Genomic DNA, 25,030 nt, shown 5'->3' with positions numbered 1-25,030 from the left:
TCTAATTAGTTGCAGAGCATTCTAGTTGACAAATACCTTGATTAAACGAATTAATTTGTATCTAATAAGACTCAAGTGCCTCAAATTACCACACATACACATCCATACAAATACATATTTGCATATATATATATATATTTAAATGTAAGCGATGTAAAAGAATGTATATATGTAATGAAAAACAACTTCTTCATAATAAAATGCCCTGATTAATTAAAATGTACTATAATTTTTAACATCGTTACGTTACTCCTTTTCTGGGGAGATGGTGACTTAAACTTACCTTGGTATATTACTGGTACTCATTTAATCAAATTCCAGAGGAATGAAAGACCAAATCACCCCCGGGAAGAATTGCAAATTCAGTCGAGTAATTAATGAATAATGATAAGGGAGTACATATATTTTCCACCCAAGAGCAAGTCATTTATGTAAAATGCGTATTTAATATAGACGCAATAGAAGGCAAAGTCTTAATAGAACCTATTTTTCATTATTTACTCTCGCCACATGGTGAAAATACCAAGTACATATCATCATTAAATGTTTTCACCATCATCCTAGACAAATCTGATCTTCATTCCAGACGCCTTGCCACTTACATTTACCATAGTCGAATATGATACAATATGGTGCACAGAATCTAAGTGATGGCATTTGTACTTTTTTAGTACATTGGCTCAGGAATGCCAACAGCATCTGTAAGGAGATTCATTGAAATCTCAATGACTAGACCTAAAGCCTATATTCTCTTATTATATACATGTTTAGACGACCATTATTTTAACTACTTCAACGCTAAGTATTCTCTATTATAAGGAAGACTGATCCTTTTAGAGACTATATACAAAGGAACTATGTGCAGAAATATGCAGATAAATATGGTAAATATTTTCCTGTCTCCTGAAGAAGACAAAGATGTTCCTGTCAGAATATAACAAACACTGGATCAAAAAACATGAACCTAAATACTACAAAGCATTTAGTATCTTGTTTATACTATCCAAAGCATCTCTTAAATTTCATTACAAATAGTGGTTTAAATACAATTATGTTTGTTGAAAATTATAGCTATTATGAGTAGCTATTAGACAAAGTCATGAATTTGATGAGCAGGATAAAGTCGAATAAAACATCACCCAAATTTGGGAGAAAATTTATCATATTGACCCCAGAGAAAAAAAAATGTGAGCAGATAGAAATTTAACTCAAAATTCAAGATGCTGTACATAACTACAGCAAGACTTTTTGTCCGACACCCTAACGAATCTGACAGCCACTTTACTTCTACGTAGAATATTAGTTTCAAATTTTAACACAACGCCAACAATCTTTAGGGGAGGGACTATTCGATTACATTGACCCTAGTGTACAACTGGTACTTATTTCTTCGACCTCGAAAGGATGAAGGGCAAACTGGACCACAAAAGAAATTGAACTCACAACGTGAAAGATGAAATGCCTCTAAGCATTTTTCCCGATGTGCTAATGAATCTGCTGGCTCACCTCCTTACAACTATTCAGAATATTGTCTTCTATTAAGGCGGCAGAAAATGCCTAGCGGAATTTCTTCCAATTTTGCGTTCTGAGCTCAAATGCTGTCGGGGTTGAATTTGCCTTTTATCCTTTCAGGGTCGATAAAACACGTAGCAGTTGAACCCTGGGATCGACGTTTTCGACTTACAATCTCCCAAAATTGCTAGCCTTGTGTCAAGCTTTGAAAGCAATACTGAATTCTATTATTAAGCTGAATGCCACAAATTTTGTAGAAGTCAGTTGATAAAACTAAGTCTGGGACTTCACAGGAATATTATTTCTCGAACATAGGAAGGACAAAAGTTAGAGTTCACTTGAGCGGATTTTGAACTCAGTGCGTAAAAAGCCGTAAATAAACACACCAAAGCCTACGATCTAATGACTCTCCCCATCCACTCATAGTTACTGACAATGGTTCTTGTCCTCATATCTGTGATGATGTAGGTTAGAGGACAGTCAAATAAACTGTGTAACGTTCATCATTCATAGACGGATGAACTGCATGTACACCTCAGTGAAATTTAAACTCACAAAATGAAGGAAATTTATCTAAATGCTAAATGATATATAACCATAGCTCAACTGAATATATTTACACCACAACCATACAAATAAGTAGTAGTAATAATAATATTAATAATAATAATAACAACAATAATAACAATAATAATAATAATAATAATAATAATAATAATAATAATAATAATAATAATAATAATAATAATAATAATAATAATAATCTCTGGGTGAGACTTGGATCCAACTTGTACAAATGCAAAACAAAAGTCAAACATAAAATAATAATAACAATAATAATATGAAGGAAAAGAAATCAGAGAGAAGTCGAAGAAGAGGAAAAAGTGTAGACAGGGTTAGGAGAGAGATAAAGGAAGTGAATTCAAATAAGATGTTTAGAAAATTTAAGTAAATCTAAATATTATTTATCAATCTGGACATAAGATATCGATTAATTTCAGTGGAGTAATTATTAACAAAAACATAATTGATTTTAGATTTCTAAAAACAATAATCCTTTGAAAAAACACAGATATATGTATTTATTAATTGTATATTATAAAAAACATATCTATTGAATCTCGTTCTACAGTCATTATATATATATATATATATATATATATATATATATATATATATATATATATATATATATATATATATATATATATGTATGTATAATTTTAAAAATGTCTGTAGAACTGGGTTCATTATATATATGTGCGTGTGCATATATATATATATATATATATATATATATATATATATATATATATATATATATATATATACACACACATATATATTTACAACTCTTCAAATGTCTGTAGAACAATGTTAAATATATATATATATGAATATATATATATATATATATATATATATATATATATATATATATATATATATACATATATACACTCCTGAATACGTACATGGTATCTAAATGCCTTCTAAATCTATTTTTTCATAATGTTCTAAAATCTGGAAACATGAATTCGGGATTAACAATTTGTGAAGATTTCAGAAGTTCCAATAAAATTTAATGTAAATCCATTCTTAGCACTGTATAAGCTCATTTTTTTCCTCTTGGTTGTAATTATTTGTATACATACATAGATGTATACATATATAGATACATATACATGTGTCTGTGTAATTATACACATTTGCATGTGCACTTACATATGTATATGTCTATACACACACACACACACACACACACACACACACACACACACACACACATTAGAGATATTTTTTAAGCAAAAATAAATTCATCTTTGTAATATGAATCGAGTAGTTTATCCCACAGAGCTCGCCATCAGATTTTAACTGAGATCTTGATGCGGTTGGGTGTGTCTTTCTGTGTGCGCTTGTGCATGTGCTTGTTTGTCTGTGAGTGTATGTGTGTGCATCTTCATGTACATGCGTATCAAGACTTAACTACTTCTTATTAACTAAGAAAACATATCGTTGTTATTATTATTATTATTATTATTATTATTATTATTATTATTATTATTACTATTATTTATTACTGCTACTACTATTATTATTGTTACTACTATTACTACTACTATTATTATTGTTACTACTATTACTACTGCTATAATTATTATCATTATCATTATTGTTATTGTTATTATTATCATTATTACTATTATTATTATTATAGTATGATGAAGACCGAATAGAAAGAAAAAAGAAGGAGGAGGAGGAGGAGGGGGTAGAGAAGGGGAGGAGGACGAGGAGGAGGAGGACGAGGAGGACGAGGATGAGGAAGAGGAGGAGGAAAAAGAGGAGGAGGGAGAGGGGGAGGGTGGAAGATGTGGAGGAACAAGAGGAGGAAGAGGAGGAAGAGGAGGAGGAAGAGGAGGAGGAAGAGGAGGAGGAAGAGGAGGAGGAAGAGGAGGAGGAAGAGGAGGAGGAAGAGGAGGAGGAAGAGGAGGAGGAAGAGGAGGAGGAAGAGGAGGAGGAAGAGGAGGAAGAGGAGGAAGAGGAGGAAGAGGGGAGGAGGGAGGGGAGGAGGAGGAAGTGGAGGAAGGGGAGGAGGAGGAAGAGGATAGGGGAGGAGGGGAGGGGAGGAAGAGGAGGAGGAGGCTTAAGAGAGATAGAGAAGGTAAGTAAAAGGTAGATTCATGAAGATTATGATAGGTATTATATTATACTCACCTTTACGTATTACTGTGTTGTGTTCCCCAGTAATGTAGTTTCCGGAATCTTCCACTGGATTTTGCCAGTGAGCGACCAAAAATATAGAAAAGAATGGTATGATTAATCTGAAGGAATTAATGGTGGGAGGTTTAATAAAAAGGGCGTTGTTGGGCGGTTATGTTGGTAATAATTAACAAAATTGTAAAACAGTAACAACATTCGACTTGAAATAATCGTTGAGATGATATATATGTGCATACATTCACACAGACACAACATATATATGTATATATATATGTGCATATATACACATATATACACATGCACGTGTATGTACGCTTGAGTGTATATACGTATATATAAAGACTGGTGTTAAGAAGCCTGCTGAGGGTTGGGTGCAATGCAGGCAAATGTGAAAGAAAAATAGCTTTAATCATCACGACCTTCATTAATATCAACCACATTATTTTACCATTATCTTCGTTACAATCATTGACTTAAACTAATGGTCTAATTAGAATTATCTCCCTTGCTGTTTGGTTTTTAGATATATGATACAAAATACAGGGTTAATTTTTCTATTAATTACATATAAAATCTCACGTAATAGATGAATTTTTTCAGCTCATCATTTTAGCTGCATGACACCGTATTTCTATTTAGGATACAGAACACTTCTGAGACGTACTTTTTCCCTCAAACATAATGCTCAAAATACAAACGCTTAGTGGGAGACTTTCTAACAACAACTCCAATATTTTAGAATCGGATGTTTTATACACACATAAACACATAGCTATACACAGACATTACAGACATTATGCATATGTGTGTCTGTATGCGCGTGTATACATACATGCATATACATTCATACATACATACATACATACATATATATATATATATATATATATATATATATATATATATATATATATATATATATATATATATATATATGGGAGAATATACAAATAATAACAACAGACGAGGACAGGTGGTGTAAATAACAAAAGGATATATTAGTATGACGCTCGGGAATACGGAAAGTCTTTGACGTTTCGAGCTACGCTCTTCAACAGAAAGAATACGGACAAAAGTGGAAAAGTTCAAAAGTTTTATATATATATATATATATATATATATATATATATATATATCAATTAGGGTGAAGAAGCTGAACAGCTTAGAATTAGAAGAGTGAAATAGTGTATAAAAAATGGTTTTGGTGTAGCTGATAAAATGCCTTCCTGCAGTGTACTAGTGCAAGATAACGGTTGCTTTATAATCCTAAATATAAAAATAGATTATCTATTCAGTCCAAGAAAGAAGACGTCATTTCAGAGCAAATTTCTTTGTCTTGCATTAAAAAATACCAACCATTTACGGGTAATATTTTCAATTGATCTAAATGCGATAATATTTCTGAAGTGAAGATGCGAAGACGTATAGTTTTGCCATGAACTATAATACCGTAAATGAAGTGAAATAACTACTAATAATACCAAATAACAGAAAGTTGTATGGTATCAGTTTACTAAAAGATAACCTATTAAATAAAAATAAAAAAAACAAGGAGTTTATTTCGTGTTTCATTGAAATAAAATGGTAGACGTTTCGATAAAATAAAATAAGTAAAATGTCTGGTCTCATAACAAATAAAGAATTCATTGTTTATTGAACGCTTTTCATGAAATTCGGAGATGAGAAACGACAAAGAAGGAAACTATCACAAATCTAATACATTAATTAAACGTCAAATATATTTGGTGACTCAAACTGATGCCAATAAAATTATTTCTAGAAACGTAGAGTATTAAAGGAACAATCTATAAAATTTCGTTCTATATTGAGAGGGTCATTATACCCAATAATAAACACACGTATCAGTTGTATCTCATGTCATACTATTATTATTATTATTATTATTATTATTATTATTATTATTATTATTATTATTATTATTATTATTATTATTATTATTATTATTATTATCGAGCTACTTAACTATTTAACCAATTAACTAATCGGCTGCTTAACCGATCGTTCGGTCAATCAATCATTCGGCTAGGTTTTTCAAATTTCTATATATATATATATATATATATATATATATATATATATATATACGCACAGGGACACTCACATATATGCATGAATGTGTGTGTGTTTGTGTGTGTGTGAGAGAGAGAGAGAGAGAGAGAGTGAGGGCGAGACAGACAGTAAGACAGACAGAGAGAATTACTTGAGGGCCTTTTATTCAGAATTGGAAAAAAAGATAAAAATCACTATTGTAGCAGACAACATCAACGGCAGTAATAACAGCAGTGTCTCAGAAGAAAACCATGGATGTGGATCTTGCTGCCACAATTTCCTGAAAACATGGATAATCAGGGCAGAGGTAAAAATTGCCACTTTATTTTCGGTGACGTCAGTCATTGAGACCGACGAGTTAAGGCCCCTAAACAACAAGGAATCTCCATTTCAATCACACGACCGGCCAAAGTCTCCCCACCACTGTTCTTCCCAACTTTTTCGATAAGAATAAGAAGGAAACTGGACAAATGCAGGGGAGTTGATAGAGATAAATAAAGAGAAAAATCAAAGAAAACGATCCCAGACTCAAAACACCTTCTATCCTGAAGTACATGAATTTGTCAGAAACCAAATGTTTGAGACAACCTTTAGTAATATATGACCTGATAGATATATTGCAAGGAGAGAAAAACAAAGGCGGTGCTCCAGCATTGCCGCAGCCAAATGACTGAATCAAATATAAGAATAAGAGAATAAAATAAATTAAAGAAAAACAATAATGTGGAAGACAAGGAGTCTCTTCACATTTGATCATTCCTGGCAATACCAACAACCTATTGTTTTAAGCAGGACCGGATTAATACCCACAGAGGCCCTAAGCACTTAAAAGATTTTGGTGTCCTACATATGTGTAATTTCTAAATATAAACAATAATAAACCATAAAATAAGTTTATTTTTCAAAATGAAACAAAACTAACAGTAAAATGGAAAATGGAGTTTATTTCTGTATACTTCCACTTTATTTATATTTGGAAAGTTTTCTCTTACGTTTTTTTAACTGCAAAGTCATTGATCAGACCCTTACTATGGCATCATGAACTTTTCAAATTATATTTCCAATCATATAAACCACTTCGAATATCCTTTCAGCAATTCTAAAGTGATTTCTTTTGTGCCGTAAATCATTTATCATTTCTGCAATGCCCCCCCCCCCCCCACTTTCCCTCGGTGTCCAATGCTCGTGCTTATTTTGCTTAATGGCTAATCCAGCGCTGGTTCTAAGGAAAGCCGAAGAAATTCAACTCAGTAACTCAGTAAATGTGAGCGATTACGGTGTTAGAATAAGACAAAAAGCTACTCATTAGCTAGCAAGTTTGGAAAACCCAGTTCAAAAAAGTGAACAGGGTAGAAAAGATTTTCAGTCGACGATTATTCTAATTAACTCTAGGTAGTTCACACTTTGCACTCCTTTGTGGGTGGCATATACCATGTTTGTTTGTTATTTTTAAAAAATGTGTCTTAATACATTGTATTTTTACGAACCACACGACCACACACACACACACACACACACACACACACACACACACATACACAACAGTATACCACACCACACACATATTTATGCATAACCTCTCGAGTTGTAGCCCTTGTTTGACAAGTTTTCTAAAGTATGCGCGTCCTTGTAGACAAATAAAGTAGTAGTAGTAGTAGTAGTAGTAGTAGTAGTAGTAGTAGTAGTAGTAGTAGTAGTAGTGGTTGCAGCAGCAGCAGCAGCAGCAGCAGCAGCAGCAGCAGCAGCAGCAGCAGTAGTAGTAGTAGTAGTAGTAGTAGTGGACGTTCTTTCGATATTGTTGCAGTTTCGGTTAGTTAAAAAGGTCCGATGAATAGTTTCGGAAACTCAGTCTGAATTTGATTCGTTAATGTTTTTTCACCGAGTTGAACTTCGATTGATTGGCTACTGGTTATAGAACATTGTCAGATGTAGTGTCTTCTCGGAAGACTGGCAGCTTTCTTATTTATTTAGCTATTTATTTATTTATTTATTGTGTGTATATAATTTTTTTGTTTGATTTCTTTGCTGTGTTTTTGTTTTTCTTGGTTATTTTCTTTCTTCAAACTCGGTAAAAATGTAACAACGGTAGGAGACATTCGGTGACATTTGCAAACCGACTACTCTCTCTCTCTCACCTTCTCTCTCTCTCTGTTTGTCTGTCTCTCTGTCTGTCTCTCTCTCTCCACCAGAGATACTATTTAAAATATTCTCGATACATTGAATCGAGAAGGCGAAGAACAACTGAAAAAAATGTCACAAGTACACACACACACACACACACACACACACACACACACGCATATATATACATACATAAGCACACACACATTGAAAGAGTGGAGCGGGGGTAAGGCAAGGAAAAGAGCATAACCATTTTCTCAGTATATATATGTATATAATACAGGTGTATATATATGTTCGTATGTATTTGTGTGTGTGTTTGTGTGTGTGTGTGTGTGTGTGTGTGTGTGTGTGTGTGTGTGTGTGTGTGTGTGTGTGTGTGTGTGTGTGTGTGTGTGCAGACAGTATGTTCTAAAAAAAGTTGTAACCTTTTCCAAGAAGTATAGGAGATGGGAATGGAAATAATGGTTTACAGTCTTTGGTTGGTTAAGTAGGCAAACAGTAGAAAAAAAGTACAGAAAAAAAAACAAAGAATTGTCTGTATTTGTTGTGTGTAACTTGGAAGTTGGTTGTAGAGAACTACAAACCGTATGTTGCAATTGGTTTGACCTCATCTGAGATTAAATAGTTTTGTAGAACTGTACAAGGTATAACACAAAGCACTAAGCGAAACGTTTAGAATACGGTTTCAAAATAAAGAATATGGGTCTAATACATACGAGGTACAAAGAGAGATGTAACTGAGGCCGTGTGTAAATGCTAAATAGAAAAATATTTGAAAATGTTTTCCGGAATATATTCATACAGAAAGTTAATTTTTTGTGCAAGAAACTGCCGTGAACATAGAGTTCTAAAAGTAATATATATTCGCATCAGGCTAGTCTTATATGACTAAAACATATTGAACAAAGTGGTTAAGAAATCGTACTATGTAGAATGAATGTTTTTTTTTCATTATTTTCTCTTTTATTTTGTTTATTTTATTTGAAATTGCCATACTCAAAGGAGACATATATACAGAACAGTGACGTTTCCTGTTTGAATGTAAGGCGTACAATGCATGCCTAACTTATATGAATGGATGTAAATAATATAGGAGATTTTAATATAAATCTTTCATTTTTATGAGAGACAGCTGAAAGAGAGTAGATATAGTATAGAGATCCTCCATCAAGTATACAGTATTCTTGGTTTTAAAAAGCACATGATCTGGTTTAATTCCCATGTGTCACCCTGGTGCAAAATTAAAACTATACGTGGCCCTTTTAATACTGAATACCTGATATGTCAAAGTTACGTTGACAGCTGTAGGATATAGAAGCCCCATTAGCACTGTAATGTTAACAAATGCGCATTGAGCATTTAAGCCTAGAAATTGTTGAGTAATGCAATGACAATGTTACTGTAAAATGGTTTATAACCGGTTGTAATCAAAACAATATTCATGTGTTTTTGCTGCTCATTCGCTCTGGGTCAGACGTGATCCCTTAACTAAAGGTTATTCTAGGCATGATCATCCCAAAATATCCTTTATGAGTGACCACCACTTCATTTGGTTATAAGTCGCTGATTTCGTGATAGAAATGAGTAGGCGTGAAACATTATGCGTGAAAGCCACGAAATGTTCTCCTCATAAACTAAGAGATTGTCTCTTGTTTGGAGGTAAACTTCCAGAAAACTTAAAATTAAACTTGGTTTCTATTCTCTTGCGAAGCCTTTCCATTTCAATTTTGCTGCTAATGTGCTGTTGGAATGGAATGGAATGGTCGTTAAGTTACGTTACGATTCCCACCGGCTAAAACCATACAGACCTATACTTAATCAAAGGGAACCAATTAATTACTTTGGAAATCGATTTTATTTTCCTTCAGATTAATTACAAACCTTTCTTACCTGCGCACATCCTATTAGCAACAGTCATCTAAGACTCTCAATTCAACGGCATCCATTTTGATAACGTAACTTATATATAATACGGTTAAAATATGTGCGTAAATTATAGATGCAACGTGTAAGTAATATATCGAGTCGTATTTGATGTATTAAATTAACTACTTATTTGACTTCTGTAGTATTCAAGCTTTGTGGCTTTCGTGAGGTCACAGACAAACATACCTATCTGGCTCACAGACAATGATATCTATCTATTTAATATCTACATATCGATATATTTATCTTTTAGTTTATACACACTCAAACTCATACATAGATATAAGCACATATACACAATTCTATCTATTTTGCTATTTATGAAGCTATAGATACGTATCTATCTTTTATCTTTGTATCCGTCTGTCATATGATTATCTTCTAGTCTCACGACACACTCATTCACAAATATGGGCATATGTAGGTACGGGGATAAAAATGTGAGGAGACGCGAGGAAAACTCCATGATGAATTACTGCAATGCCATTTTCAACACGCGCGGTGTTTTCTTTTCGTATTCGTTTATTTGTTTTAGTCATTTATTTGACTGTGGCCATACTGAAGCACGACCTTTAGTCGGACAAATCGACCCTAGGACTTATTCTTTGGAAGCATAGTACTTATTCTGCCGCTCTCTTTACCGAACCGCTAAGTTACCGTGACGTAACATACCAACATCGGTTGTCAAGCGATGATGGAGGGACAAACACTGACCCACAAACACATACATATATATGTGTATGTGTGTGTGTATGTCTGTGTGTATACGACGGGCTTCTTTCAGTTTCCGTCTACCAAATCCACTCACAAGGTTTTAGTCGACTCGAGGCTATAGTAGAAGACACTTGCCCAAGGTGCTACGCAGTGGGGTGGAGTGAACCACAGTATTTAGGCTTTTTGAAACCTGGTACTTATTCAACCGGTCTCCTTTTCCGAACCGCTAAGTTACAACAACGTAAACACGCCACCACCTGTTGTCAAGCACACACCCACACGTATATATATATATATATATATATATATCCGACGGGATTCTTTTCACTTTCCGTTTACAAAATCCACTCACAAAGCTTTGGTTGGTCCGTGGCTGTAGCAGAATATATTTGCTCAACGTGGCACACAGTGGGACTGAATCCGGAACCATGTGTTTGAGAAGCAAATTTCTTACCGCACAGCCATGCCTGCACCTCACAGCCACTTCACATAAAGGTTTCTGCATCTACGCGCTTATTTATGACGAAATAGTCAATTATGGACATATTCCGATCACTATGATACATGCAAATAGAATAAAAATATTGCTTGATGTTTGGGACTTAGAATCTTAAAACAAAGCCGAGGAAACAAAATGTAAAATATAATATAATAAAATAAAACCGAAAAATGATCCATTATATTTTTTGATGAAAGCCAAAACATGGTTTAGCATTATGTCTTTAAAGTTAATCGAATATTATCTGAAATGGAAATTATTTTATCAATCTCATTGTTGACTAAAAGTGGTCAAGTTAGAAGCGTAAAATACACTGACCACTTCTAATTTGATTATTGTAGGCTAAAGTAAGGTTATTATCTCAAGCGAGCACTTCTTAAATTGGATTCTTCAAACATAAATTGGAGGTTTGATTCAGAACATGGTTGGACTAAATCATAGCCTTATACATTACCAGGGAGATACGAATTGCAATCAGTTCCTTTTGTAGTTATCAAAGAACGAGAGAGAATGGAAAATGTCAAGTTCCTTCGTCAGTTACAATACTGGTCCTTGCTGCTAATATTGGGTGAATTACTTGCTGAGATATTAACTGATATTATTGATCCCAGCAGATCGTGTTTGTCACGCGATTCTAAAAGGCTTGTTTGCTTGCTTCGTCTAATATATAAGTGCTCTTTGGGGACCAGACTGTACTATCTATAAAAATTAACACTCCTTCTTAGAATATGTGTGTGTGTGCGTGAATAAGTGTGTGTGTGTGAGAGAGGAAGAGAATGTAAGAATAATGTTTGATTAATCTAGAAGTATCTTAATCAATCTTCCTCTATTCCACAAAGTAAAATATCATGTAAATAATCTTTTCTACTCTAGGCACAAGGCCGCAATTTTATTTTTGAGGGGGGGGGGGGGCAGTCAATTAGATCGACCCCAGTATGCAACTTGTACTTAATTTATCGACCGCAAAAAGATGGAACGCAAAGTCGACTTCGGCGGAATTTGAACTCAGAAAGTAGCGACAGACGAAATACCGCGAAGTATTTTGCCCAGTGTGTTAACGATTCCGCCAGCTCACCGCCAATATTATATAATTAATGACAAAATAATATATATTGACACATACATATATGTGTGTGTGAGTTGGTTGTGTTCGGTGTGTGTATACATAGATGTGGGTCTCTCTTTCTCTCCTCTCTCTCATTTTGTCTCTTTACCTGTCTGTCTCTGTACACATATGCTCATATATGCATATACATATATATATATATATACATGATTATATATATATATTATATTTATATATATATATATATATATATATATATATATATATATATATATATATATATATATATATATATATATATATATATATATGTATATATATATATACATATATATATATATATGTATATATGTATGTATGTATGTATGTATTTATGATTTACATGTCACTATGGTGGAGGTATTTTTGCATTGCTACCATGATTGCTGATAGTGGCCAACTCTTTCACGTTTGTCTCATACCGACACCACTCTAGCATTACATGTACTCATACAATCGATTTCAGAAGTTGAGAAAAAAGCCACGTTCTACTGGGATTGGATGGAGGCAGCAAATTCAAACTTTACTCCCAACCTTTAGTCACGATGATACCATTTTTACCCTAAATTTCGAAGTATTTCGACACAAACACACACACACACACACAGACACACACACAAACACACACACAGACACACACACACACACACACACACACACACACACACACACACACACACACACACACACACACACACAGCTGAAGATTGTTTTGGGTGAAGTTATAATATTAAGATGTTCAACTTATACATTAAATTAAGGCAAACAAAATAAATATTTGCAGCAAGGCAAAATAAGACTCGTTTCTTTCTGTTCATTGATTAGTTTCAATTACTGGATTGCAGCCATATTGGGACACCGCCAGCAAAGGTTTATGTCTATATTATCGACCTACATACCTATTTTATCTGTTTGGGAAGGATGATGGGAGACAAAATCGACATGGACTGGATCTGAACTGACAATGTAATACCGCGAGCTATTGTGTCGGCCATATTTGCAATTGATTGTGCCATAAATTTATCCAGATAGATAGAAATAGCTAGAGGTTTATTTGGAAATAGAGAGATAGACAGTCATATAGATAAACAGATGGGTAGATAGACAGATAGATAGATAGATAGATAGATAGATAGATAGATAGATAGATAGATAGATAGATAGATAGATAAAGTGTAAGTGTGGAGACACACAAGTGTATGTAGATATGTTTGTACATACGGTAATATATGCATATACAGATATACACATATCCGTGTTACATATGCGTATATATATATATATATATATATATATATACACACATATATATATATTATATTCTTTATGTGTGTGTGTGCGTGGAGTTTTATATATATACATATACATACATATATATATATATATATATATATATATATATATATATATATATATATATATATATATATATATATATATATATATATATATATATATATATATATATATATACATATATATATATATATATAGTTTATGTCTCTGTATAAAAGAAATACTACTGCGGCGTTGCTGTTGGTGGTGTTACCGCCATCATTGTTAACAGATATTTCGGCTCGTCCCCATCTTTCATTACAGTTGTCTGAAAGAATTACTCATATATTACTTCATCAAAGGTCTCTTTATTACTCTTCTAACCATGTCAGATTTGTTACAATTTACAAGAAATGATTGAGTAGCGGCATCCAGCCATAAAATATCATTAGTAAATGCAAAGACGCTAACACGTACAACACAGAATCAAGTCAGCCACTAATATATCTATTTTAGTTCTATTTCTGTTACTGAAGCTGTTGTTGTTTAGCCCCGGGTCAGCTTTGATCAAGCTGTCTTATCATCAAAAGGCATTCTGGCCATCATCATCTATCGTTTTTCTTGTGTGTGTGTGTATATATATATATATATATATATATATATATATATATATATATATATATATAAATTTCGCTTTGCAACCAGATGCTTTTAGTCGCAAGGGTGAGGTACCTTGGGTAGGTTTCTGTTACTATAGCCCCGATTTGAATTTGTCACCCTAAATGGGTCCTAATGGAGTAAACCTATGGGATAAAGTGCTTACAATCATAATCACTCACGTCGATTTTTAGACACTAGAATTGAGTTGTGGAATACTTAGCTGTCATTTCTAGCTTGGTCGACCGACTATATAGAGGCTCTCCTGTTGGATAGAAACCTTATCTAAAAACCTTTAAGAACTGGAGCCATATGAAACTGCTTATCATCACCAAAATAACCAGCATCTTTGTTGTCACTATTGATGTTATCACGTGTCAACAAGAGACCCTTCTCTGGCGTTCGTTCGTCCGGCTACAAATAAAAACTAAACATCCCTCAATTTCCTTGTATATGTCTTTAAAAGAAAAAGACAAGAAACAAAGAAGAACGCATCAAATAATTTCCTTCTGTATACCCCTAAAAAAGATGAGAGTTTTATGCTCGGAATAGCAGTGATCCTATCCATGTCTGTCGACCAGAATTGATTGCGTTTAAGAATAATCTTAGCAACAACAACAACAACAGCAGCAACAACCAAATAATTATATATCGTCGATGAGCTAGTGCCGTTGCTTAAAGTTGTATGGGAAGCAGTCAGATCTCCTTGCGATCTTAAAAACAAAGTTAACGATGTACTGGTAATTCTGGTTGCATAAAATTACGTCGTGATTATTTGGGTAAATGAAAGAAAGGGCTTGTCACGGATAGAAAGTCTTTCACCATTGGTCTACTTGAAGAGTTAAGCAATAACTACAACTACAACTGCTGCTGCTGCTACTACTACTATTACTACTACTGTCTAAATACACCCCTCCCCGTGCTATCCCTGCAGGTTTGTCTGCTATGAGTAACACAGCATATGTTGTTGTTGGCACTCCGTCGCTTACGACGACGAGGGTTCCAGTTGATCCGATCAACGGAACGGCCTGCTCGTGAAATTAACGTGCAAGTGACCGAGCACGCCACAGACACGTGTACCCTTAACGTAGTTCTCGGGGACATTCAGCGTGACACAGAGTGTGACAAGGCTGGCCCTTCAAATTACAGACACAAGAGAAACAGGAAGTAAGAGTGAGAGAAAGTTGTGGTGGAAGAGTACAGCAGGGTTCGCCACCATCCCCTGCCGGAGCATCGTGGAGCTTTAGGTGTTTTCGCTCAATAAACACTCACAACGCCCAGTCTGGTAATCGAAACCGCGATCCTATGACCGCGAGTCCGCTGCCCTAACCACTGGGCCATTGCGCCTCGACACAGCATAATACGGAAATAAATACCGTATCAGAGGCTCACAATGGTAAGGAAGTATATTAAGCGGTAGTTTAACAGAAAACAATATATTTCTGGTTACAAAAGCAAGCTAGAATGTTTTTCAATTGATAGAATAATTCGAAGTACGCAAGTATCCCGTGATGGGCCAAATTAGTTTTCATTTCTGAGGCAAACATTAAGAGATTAAAAAGATTATAGCCTTGTCCCCGTCATACACCTGTATCACTTGTATTTTTATATATATGTATATATATAAACACAGTAAAGAAAGAACGAAATAAGAACAGGAGAAAAACCGACAGAAAGAAGAAAAAGAAAGAATAAAATAAAGATTAAGAAAAAAAACGAAGTATACGGTGTTGTCTGTCTTTTGTCCTTTAAGTTGTTTAGAGTAGAAAAAAAAAAGAAGACGCCTGCTGAAGAGTGTAGTAACGATTAAAACACACTGTTTTTCTCTTGTCTCCTGTCAATAGCTAACGTGTGTATCCCAAATAACTCTAAACAATTGTCACAATGATAAAAGTGAAGATTAAACGGCCTCTACATTGTACGTTGTTCTCCTTTTGCTTGGACAAACTTTCCACTTCTTGGCGCTAACAATACCTTACTGCTAAAGTGCCTGGTTTGGGAATGCGGTTACAATACATTACTAATACGATTTTAACTGGTAACTAAACACACTTCCATAAAGAAGGTATTCGCCGACCATTGGGAAAAAAATATGTGGGGTGAGAAAAACTACAACTAATAATAATGGATTGCATTCTAAAGCAAAACCTTTGCGTCAGATAATAATGATGATGATGATGATGATAAAAGTAATGAATGAAGGTGATCAGTTAAAGAAAAAAAAACTTAAATAAAAACTTAAAAAGAAAAATCCGGAACGAAGTGTAAAACTGAAAAAAGTAGCTATTGAAGGCAAAATACTTATTGAACATTTTTGAGTATGTTCAAGGATTAAATTTTGCAATTGGCGATTTCTGTCGCTGAACACAAAATGACAGAAGTGGACTCTCTCTCTCTCTCTCTCTCTCTCTCTCTCTCTATTACGCAGTCTCCTACTCTCACTCTGTCTCTCTCTCCTATTTTTTCGTTGTGTGTGTCTGGTCCGATAACAACAGGAATAGCGAGCACAGATTAAGAAGTAAGATATGGCAAAGCCTCAAGATGAAAACAAAATTGGAACGAATTAATAATTTCTCTATTAATCACAAGCAAAAACCTTTCATTTAAGAGATTGGTTGAGATATGTTATCATCATCGTGATCGTTATAGTAGTAGTAGCAGTAGTAGTAGTAGTAGTAGTAGTAGTAGTAGTAGTAGTAGTAGTAATAGTAGTAGTAGTAGTAGTATCAGAAGTGCAATCTAGATGTCTAGTTGCAGTCTGTTGTTCAGCAGGACAGAAATAAATAGAAGGAAAAAAATGAAGCAAAACATATCTTTGTCTGAAGGGTCAAGAAACGATAACAATAACAACTTGATCTTATCTGTTACATTCATAGTTGACAAATATATCTTCACTTCACCCTACGACGTCCATTGTGAAGCAAAACGATCAGATTATTTTCTTGTTTATATAATACTTCCAGTGTTTTGATACAGATGTACCAAGAGTGCTTGGGACTTGGTGTATGAAAAAAAAAATTTGTATATTTCTTCGCTTATCTCTCATATAACTAATTTAAAACATAGCTTAGATAGCAGAGTCTTGTAGCGGTGGTGTTGCTGATGGTGCAGGGTTTGGTTGCGTTTCTTTCAGTTATATCTTTCTACCAGAATTAAATAATTTCGTACCTGCCACAACATCATAACTAAGCTTATGGTTATATATAAACATACGTGCTCACGGAAATTTTCTCGTTATTTTACCGTCTTCTACTATTGTCTTTCCTTCTGTCTGTCTGCCTGTCCATATGTTTATCTCTGTCTCTCTCTGTCTCTCTCTCTCTCTCTCTCTCTCTCTCTCTCTCCCTCTCTCTCTTTCTGTCTGACTTTCTATTTGCCTGTCTTACTGACAATCTGTTTGTCTGTCTCTCTCTCTTTCTCTTTCTCTCCCTCTTTCTCTCCTCTCTCGCTGTTCGCATACCTGATATGCGAAGCTATACGAATTCAGTATTTTGCCTAAAGCATACCACTTTATTAACGACAGAATAAGAACTCACGAGTCTTCAGCCAAGAATCTTGGCCTCACCAGATTACAATTATGACCAATGGCACGTTGACATCGGCAAGATACGCGTCAATTTAAAATAGACATCGTAAATTGTTTCTACAGCTGCTCTATCATGATATCACAATTAATAGCAATGAGAGTGAGATCAAATATTATGCAATAGGCAAATAGAAGTTATTAGTTATAGCTACCAGGTATTGTATATAGACGCTCCTTTGGATGTAGTTGTAAGTATTGTGAGTATAAGTTGATTCTGTTGGATATATCTATCAGATATTTCTTTCACTGAGCGCCGGTTAATGGAATAGACACTTGCAGATATTAGGGCTGATAAACCCTGTAGCATAGAAATTACGTACTCCGCTTGCAAGCTTCAAGCAAATATATGAATAACTATCCCCCGACAGAGCTCTCACTGGACATTTTAAAATATCCTTCTTCTGTCATTGGGTTTACAACTTTTTATGAAGTTGTAGGTCCTGACATACAGCGTGGCTTCGGCTTTTTAAACCTTATAGAACCTCTTCCTCATCTCAGCCCATTTTAGAGAAAAAGGAAAAATAATGAGAGAACCTTTTGCAGTTTTCATACTTGAATTGCTGAACTGCCTAACTGACTTCAGTAGGATTTGAACTCGAAGGCACAAAAAGATAGCATGAATAACATAAGGTATTGTATCTGATATTTTAATAACTCGGGTAATTCATCCATCTCATTATAGATACATCATTCAATAATCAACATCAGATATTTCGTTTATGTCAGGACTTAGGGATTCAATCTATTGTAACTACTGCTTTGTGTAAACAACTTTTTTTTTTAATATTTGCCGTGTTGTCTCCCTCTTACTCTTTTACTCTTTTCCTTGTTTCAGTCATTTGACTGAAATCGACCCAGGGACTTATTCTTTGTAAGCCTAGTACTTATTCTATCGGCCTTTTTTGCCGAACCGCTAAGTTACGGGGAGGTAAACACACCACCATCAGTTGTCAAGCGATGTTGGGGGGACAAACACAGGCACACGCACGCACACACACACACAAACATATATATATACATATATACGACAGGCTTCTTTCAGTTTCCGCCTGCCAAATCCACTCACAAGGCTTTGGTCAACCCGAGGCTATAGTAGAAGTCACTTGCCCAAGGTGCTACGCAAGGAATGAACCCAGAACCATGTGGTTGGTATGCAAGCTACTTACCACAAAGCCACTCCTGTCCCTATTAAAATAATGTTCACTTTGTCTCCCATAGTCTCTCTAACCCTAAGCAAGCTTTATAAATTGATAGCTATTGATGCATTTGGTTGCAACTTCCGAGTCAGTAATTGTAGCTGAAAGCACAGTTTCAATGTTACAGCGTGTATTAATACTGGTATCTACACATGTCTATTGACAATTGATGATGTGTGTTAGTTTACCGGTTCCCCATTGAAGTAAGATCTGGTGGATTCAACCTATACACACATTACCTGATAACTATATCCAAAGGAACCTAAGCAAACAAACCTGTCTTATGTGCCTCTGAAGGAGCAACAGAGAAACAAAAATTTCGAACTCCATTTTGATTTGATTTACTTATGGGGGTAAGTAGGAAAGGTTCGATGTTACTACACACACACACACACACACACACACACACACATACACACACAAACACTCACACACACACACACACACACACACACACACACACACACACACACACACACACACACACACACACACACACACGAAAACGCGTGGTATAATGTCCGAGCTCACGAACTTAAGGTCGTAACTTCAGTTCTCAGGCCAGGCAGTGTATTCTATCTATCAGCAATATATTTCAAATCACTTTGCTTCAATACGTGGAGGTACGTGGCTTAGTGGTTAGGGTGTCAGCATCATGATCGTAAGATTGTGGTTTCGATTCCTGGACCGGGCGACGCGTTGTGTTTTTGAGCAAAACACTTCATTTCGCGTTACTCCAGTCCATTCAGCTGGCAATAATGAGTAACGCTGCGATGGACTGGCGTCCCGTCCAGCTGGGGAACACATACGCAGCTGAAACCAGGAAACCGGGCCCATGAGCCTGGCTAGGCTTTAAAAGGGCGCATTTATTATTATTATTATTATTATTATTATTATTATTGCTTCAATACACTTAACTATCAAATACCCAGCTGATGGGGGAAATCTTGTCGCAGTGACTGAAGCACCATAAAAAATAAGACCTATTCGGCCCAACGGAGTTTGTATAATTGAGAATAAAGCGAATCTACTCTTAGCTTTCCTCGATAAGACTAATGCTTATTTTTGTTAAAACATCATTGGTTGTGAGTGGACATATTTAGTAAAGTTTGATTGTCCTTTTAAACCGTAAAGAGCTTCGTCAAAGATAGATTACTCTTGCTAATGACAGCGCAATCATATGCAGTACAAAATTTACTGAAAATATTGATATTGCGACGACTAAAGACCGACGGCGAAAGCAGATTGGTCAGCAGACGATGCACAATATCTTTCACGTAATGGGATAAAATTTATGAAAAAGAGGTTGTTGTAGCAGTGAAAACAGGAATACACTATGTGTATAAATAAATATTTCACATTCTAAAACTGTGAATTTATAGCGGTCTTTTCAAAATTCTCCATTTTTAATCATAACTATGTTTTTTCTTCTTATTTCACATTTTATATTTCACTTCATAGTTTTAATTTATTGATATTTTTTTAATTTACTTCTTTGAATTTTATTTGTAATTTAAAAAAGGAACATAAGATTTTAACTGAAAGTTATAAGATTTTACTAGAAAAGTAATTAATTAATTATCTAGATTTCTTTTATTAGTTGCTTTTATTTTTTCTTGAAGGATTTTCTATATATATATTTCAATAAGTAATTTTTAAAATCTGTTCTACGTGAGTCTCAGCTTAATAGATTTGCTAATTTGATCACGAGCACACATATACAAGCACACACACACACACAAACACATAAGCAGGCGCAAGCGCGCGTATTCATACACAAAATACGGTGAAATAAAAGGGTGTGTGTACGTATTTGTGTGAGTATATATATATATATATATATATATATATATATATATATATATATATATATACCCTTCCTTAAGCGTTAAACTAATAACACCTCTGTTAAATTTCCTCCTTCTGGTTTTCTCTTCTTTTTTGTTCATTACCTACTACATATAAATATGTGTGTATGTGTATGTGTGTGTAGGTGTTTGTGTGTGTGATGTGTGCGTATTTTTATACGTACTTACATATATAATTGATTAAAAACAGGAGAGACATATATGTATATATATATATATATATATATATATATATATATATATATATATATATATATAAACAAATAGTAAATGAGTATATGCATATATACGTACAGGTATGTGCATACCGACATCCACCTGTATGTATAGGTGCATATTTGGGTACAGGACATTGCAAACAAAACGTAGACGAGAAAACACACAAGCTACATAGAGAAAATTCTACTTCATCAGCTACCCCCGTTTTAACACCAGCGTTTCGAAGAGCATATATTTATATATCTTTGTATATATACTTACAAACATACACACACACACACACACACACACACACACACACACACACACACACACACACATATATATATATATATATATATATATATATATATATATATATATATATGAAATCATTAGCATCATCTGCACAGTATTAATCATATTCTAACCTAACACCAAGGTAGTGTTTATTTAGACAGAAAACGGTGCAAATCTGAGCCAAACGACAACATGACAAATAATATTAATCATACTTGAAAACTCTCACCAAACCGTTTTATACGTCTTCAAAGATGATTTTTATTTTATTTTGCGTTTTCTATTATCCTATTTTCTTATTATTTATCGCCTGTTTGTTATGTTTCCAGAGGAAGAACCTTCTTTTCCCTTTCTTTCCTTCATTGATATTTTTTTTTTTTGCTTTTGTTCTCTTTTGCTATGATGACATTATTTCATCCGTGCGTAGAACAAAATGGAATACATGGTAACAAACAAAATAGAAAATCACTAAATATTTTGTGTGCGTCTACACACAGACACACACACAGGCACACACACACACGTTCACACATATATATATATATACACAAACCTGTATATATATTTAAACATATATATATATATATATATATATATATATATATATCCATATACATAAATGCATATATGCATGTATACATAGATATACATACATATACATATATATATGCATACATATATATATCTACATTTATATACATTTATATATATACATATATAAATATATATATATATACCTATATATACACATAGTTATACATATATGCATACATACATACATACACACACACACACACACACACACACATATATATATATATATATATATATATATATATATATATATATACATACGCACATGCACACATATACAAGGATATGTACCCCGATCAGCCGAATCTTAAGATATTCCAGATTAATTCTCAAGTCACCTCAATATATATGTATTTATTTTGACTTAGATCTTCGAGATTCTTTAATTTCGTTCTATTTTCATCACATAAACCTTGTTGCCATAGCGCTAATTAAATTTTAATTTTTTTAATGAGTAACTTTCATTGGAAAATACCATTTTTTTCACGTATCGAGAACGACATGAGTATCTATTAACCATGTGTGTATTTAGGTGGTTGACTGGCTGTGAGTGAGTGTGTGTTTGAGTAATGAGGAAAAAATATGACTTGAGCAGATGAAACATGCTAATTAACCCCCACTGTTCCTCCCCTTTCTTCCATCAATAACTCACGACTCCTTCATCTTCATCACAACATTAATGTTATTGCTATTTTTATTATTATTATTATTATTATTATTATTATTATTATTATTATTATTATTATTATTATTGCTCTTATTTTTTATTGTTTTTATTATCATTGTTGCTGTGTTAGTTGTTATAATAATAATAATAATAATAATAATAATAATAATAATAATAATAATAATAATAATAATAATAACAATAATAATAGCAATAATAATGATAGATATTTCTTCTTCTTCTTCTTCTTATTGTTGTTGTTGTTGGTGGTGTTGTTGTTGTTGTTGTTGTTGTTGTTGTTGTTGTTGTTATTATTATTATTATTATTATTATTATTATTATTATTATTATCATCATCATCATCATTACTATTATTATTTGTGTTGTTTTTTGTTTTTGGCATTATTTCTTCCGAAGCATTGTGACTAGTATTTTTTAAAATTTATTTACTTAATAATGTATTTTTTTATTAATTTATTTATTTATTACAGTTACATTCGTTTGTTTAATATATATGTTTTCGTCAACCATATTTCATTAATTTATTTCATTTGTTCCCACTTTACGCTTTTCTTAAGGAGCGAGAGAGAGAGAGAGAGAGAGAGAGAGAGAGAGAGAGAGAGAGAGAGAGAGAGAGAGAGAGAGAGCAGGGAAAAGAGGGTCAAAGGTAGGGAGACTAGCAAAGAGAAAGAGAGGCAGAGGAGTGGAATATAAATGTTTTAAAGGGAATGTTTTCAGGTGAAGTTGGGTTGATAATGTGTTAATGTCTTTAAGATGTAGCATTTGAAAAACTCGGCCACATACGCTTGTGATGTTATTTCTTCAGAACAGATTTTTCAGGTTGTTTGAAATGGCAATCCATCAAACAAACAAACAAACAAATAAATAAATAAATAAATAAATAAATAAGAAGTTGCTTGAAACATTCGTGGTGATGCTGATGTTGGTGATAGCGGCGATGCTGGAGCAGGCGATGAGGATGATGATGATGATGATGATGATGATGATGATGAAGAGGCAAAATAATGATAATAATGATAATAATAATAATAATGATAATAATAATAATAATAATAATAATAATAGTAGTAGTAGTAGCAGTAGTTGTAGAAGTGGTGTTATGTGATAGTAACAAAGATGTTGACGGTGGTGGTGAAGATGACGACGACGCAAAACACTTTCAATACAGTAACCATAAGAGCACCACAGCAAACCACAGCACATACCCAAGGCGCACAGAGCTGCGCTCGGTAGTGAAGTGAAAGCACGTTATAAAAATAAAACTACTGAACAATAATAATAATAATAATAATAATAATAATAATAATAATAATAATAGTAGTAGTAGTAGTTGTAGAAGTGATGTTATGTGATAGTAACAGAGATGTTGACGGTGGTGGTGAAGATGACGACGACGAAGACGACCACTACCACCACGATAATGACGATGATGGTGGTTGTGGTGGTGGTGTTGGTGACGATGCTGATCACGATGATAATCACTATTATTATCATCATTATTATTATGAAGATGAATGGAATTACTGTGATGTGCATGAAAGAGACGGTGAGATGGAGAGAAAGAATGAGATGGAATGAAATGAAAAGAAAGAAGGAGAATTAGAAGAAAAACGGCAATGGGGGAAGAGGAAGAGGAAGCGGAGGGGAAAGAAGATGGTAACAGTAACAACAAAAACCCTAACAAACACCAACACTGAATATAATTGACTTAAGAAACAAAGGTATCAACACGTGAACTCTACTACTACTACCACTACTACTACTACTACTACTACTACTACTACTACTACTACTACTACTACTACTACTACTACTACTAAAGTATTAAAGTATCGCATATTCCACTGCTGGTTCAATCACAATGTAGAGGCAGAGAGAAATACACATATCTGTATATGTATATATTATAGACAAATATAAGTGTATATATACATATATACATATGTATATATACGTCTAAGTCTGTCTATCTATCTATCTATCTATCTATCTATCTA

General features: G+C 33.8%; 1 protein-coding gene across 12 annotated transcripts in view; it reads right to left on the bottom strand.

The window, feature by feature from the left end:
* Positions 1-25,030, bottom strand: part of LOC106881857 (transcription factor AP-2-epsilon) — a 447,939-nt gene that overhangs the window by 61,164 nt on the left and 361,745 nt on the right. For all 12 annotated transcript variants that reach the window (XM_089355568.1, XM_089355563.1, XM_089355566.1 and 9 more), the window contains one exon: positions 4,228-4,304. In XM_089355568.1, coding sequence (XP_089211694.1) covers positions 4,228-4,304 — 77 coding nt within the window. The remainder of the gene's footprint in view (positions 1-4,227; positions 4,305-25,030) is intronic.

This window comes from Octopus bimaculoides, chromosome 7 (genome assembly GCF_046866305.1).
Source record: "Octopus bimaculoides isolate indiv1 chromosome 7, ASM4686630v1, whole genome shotgun sequence".
NCBI lineage: Eukaryota > Metazoa > Mollusca > Cephalopoda > Octopoda > Octopodidae > Octopus > Octopus bimaculoides.
The sequence above is the reverse complement of the archived record's forward strand: the minus strand, read 5'-3'. Positions and strand labels throughout refer to the sequence as shown.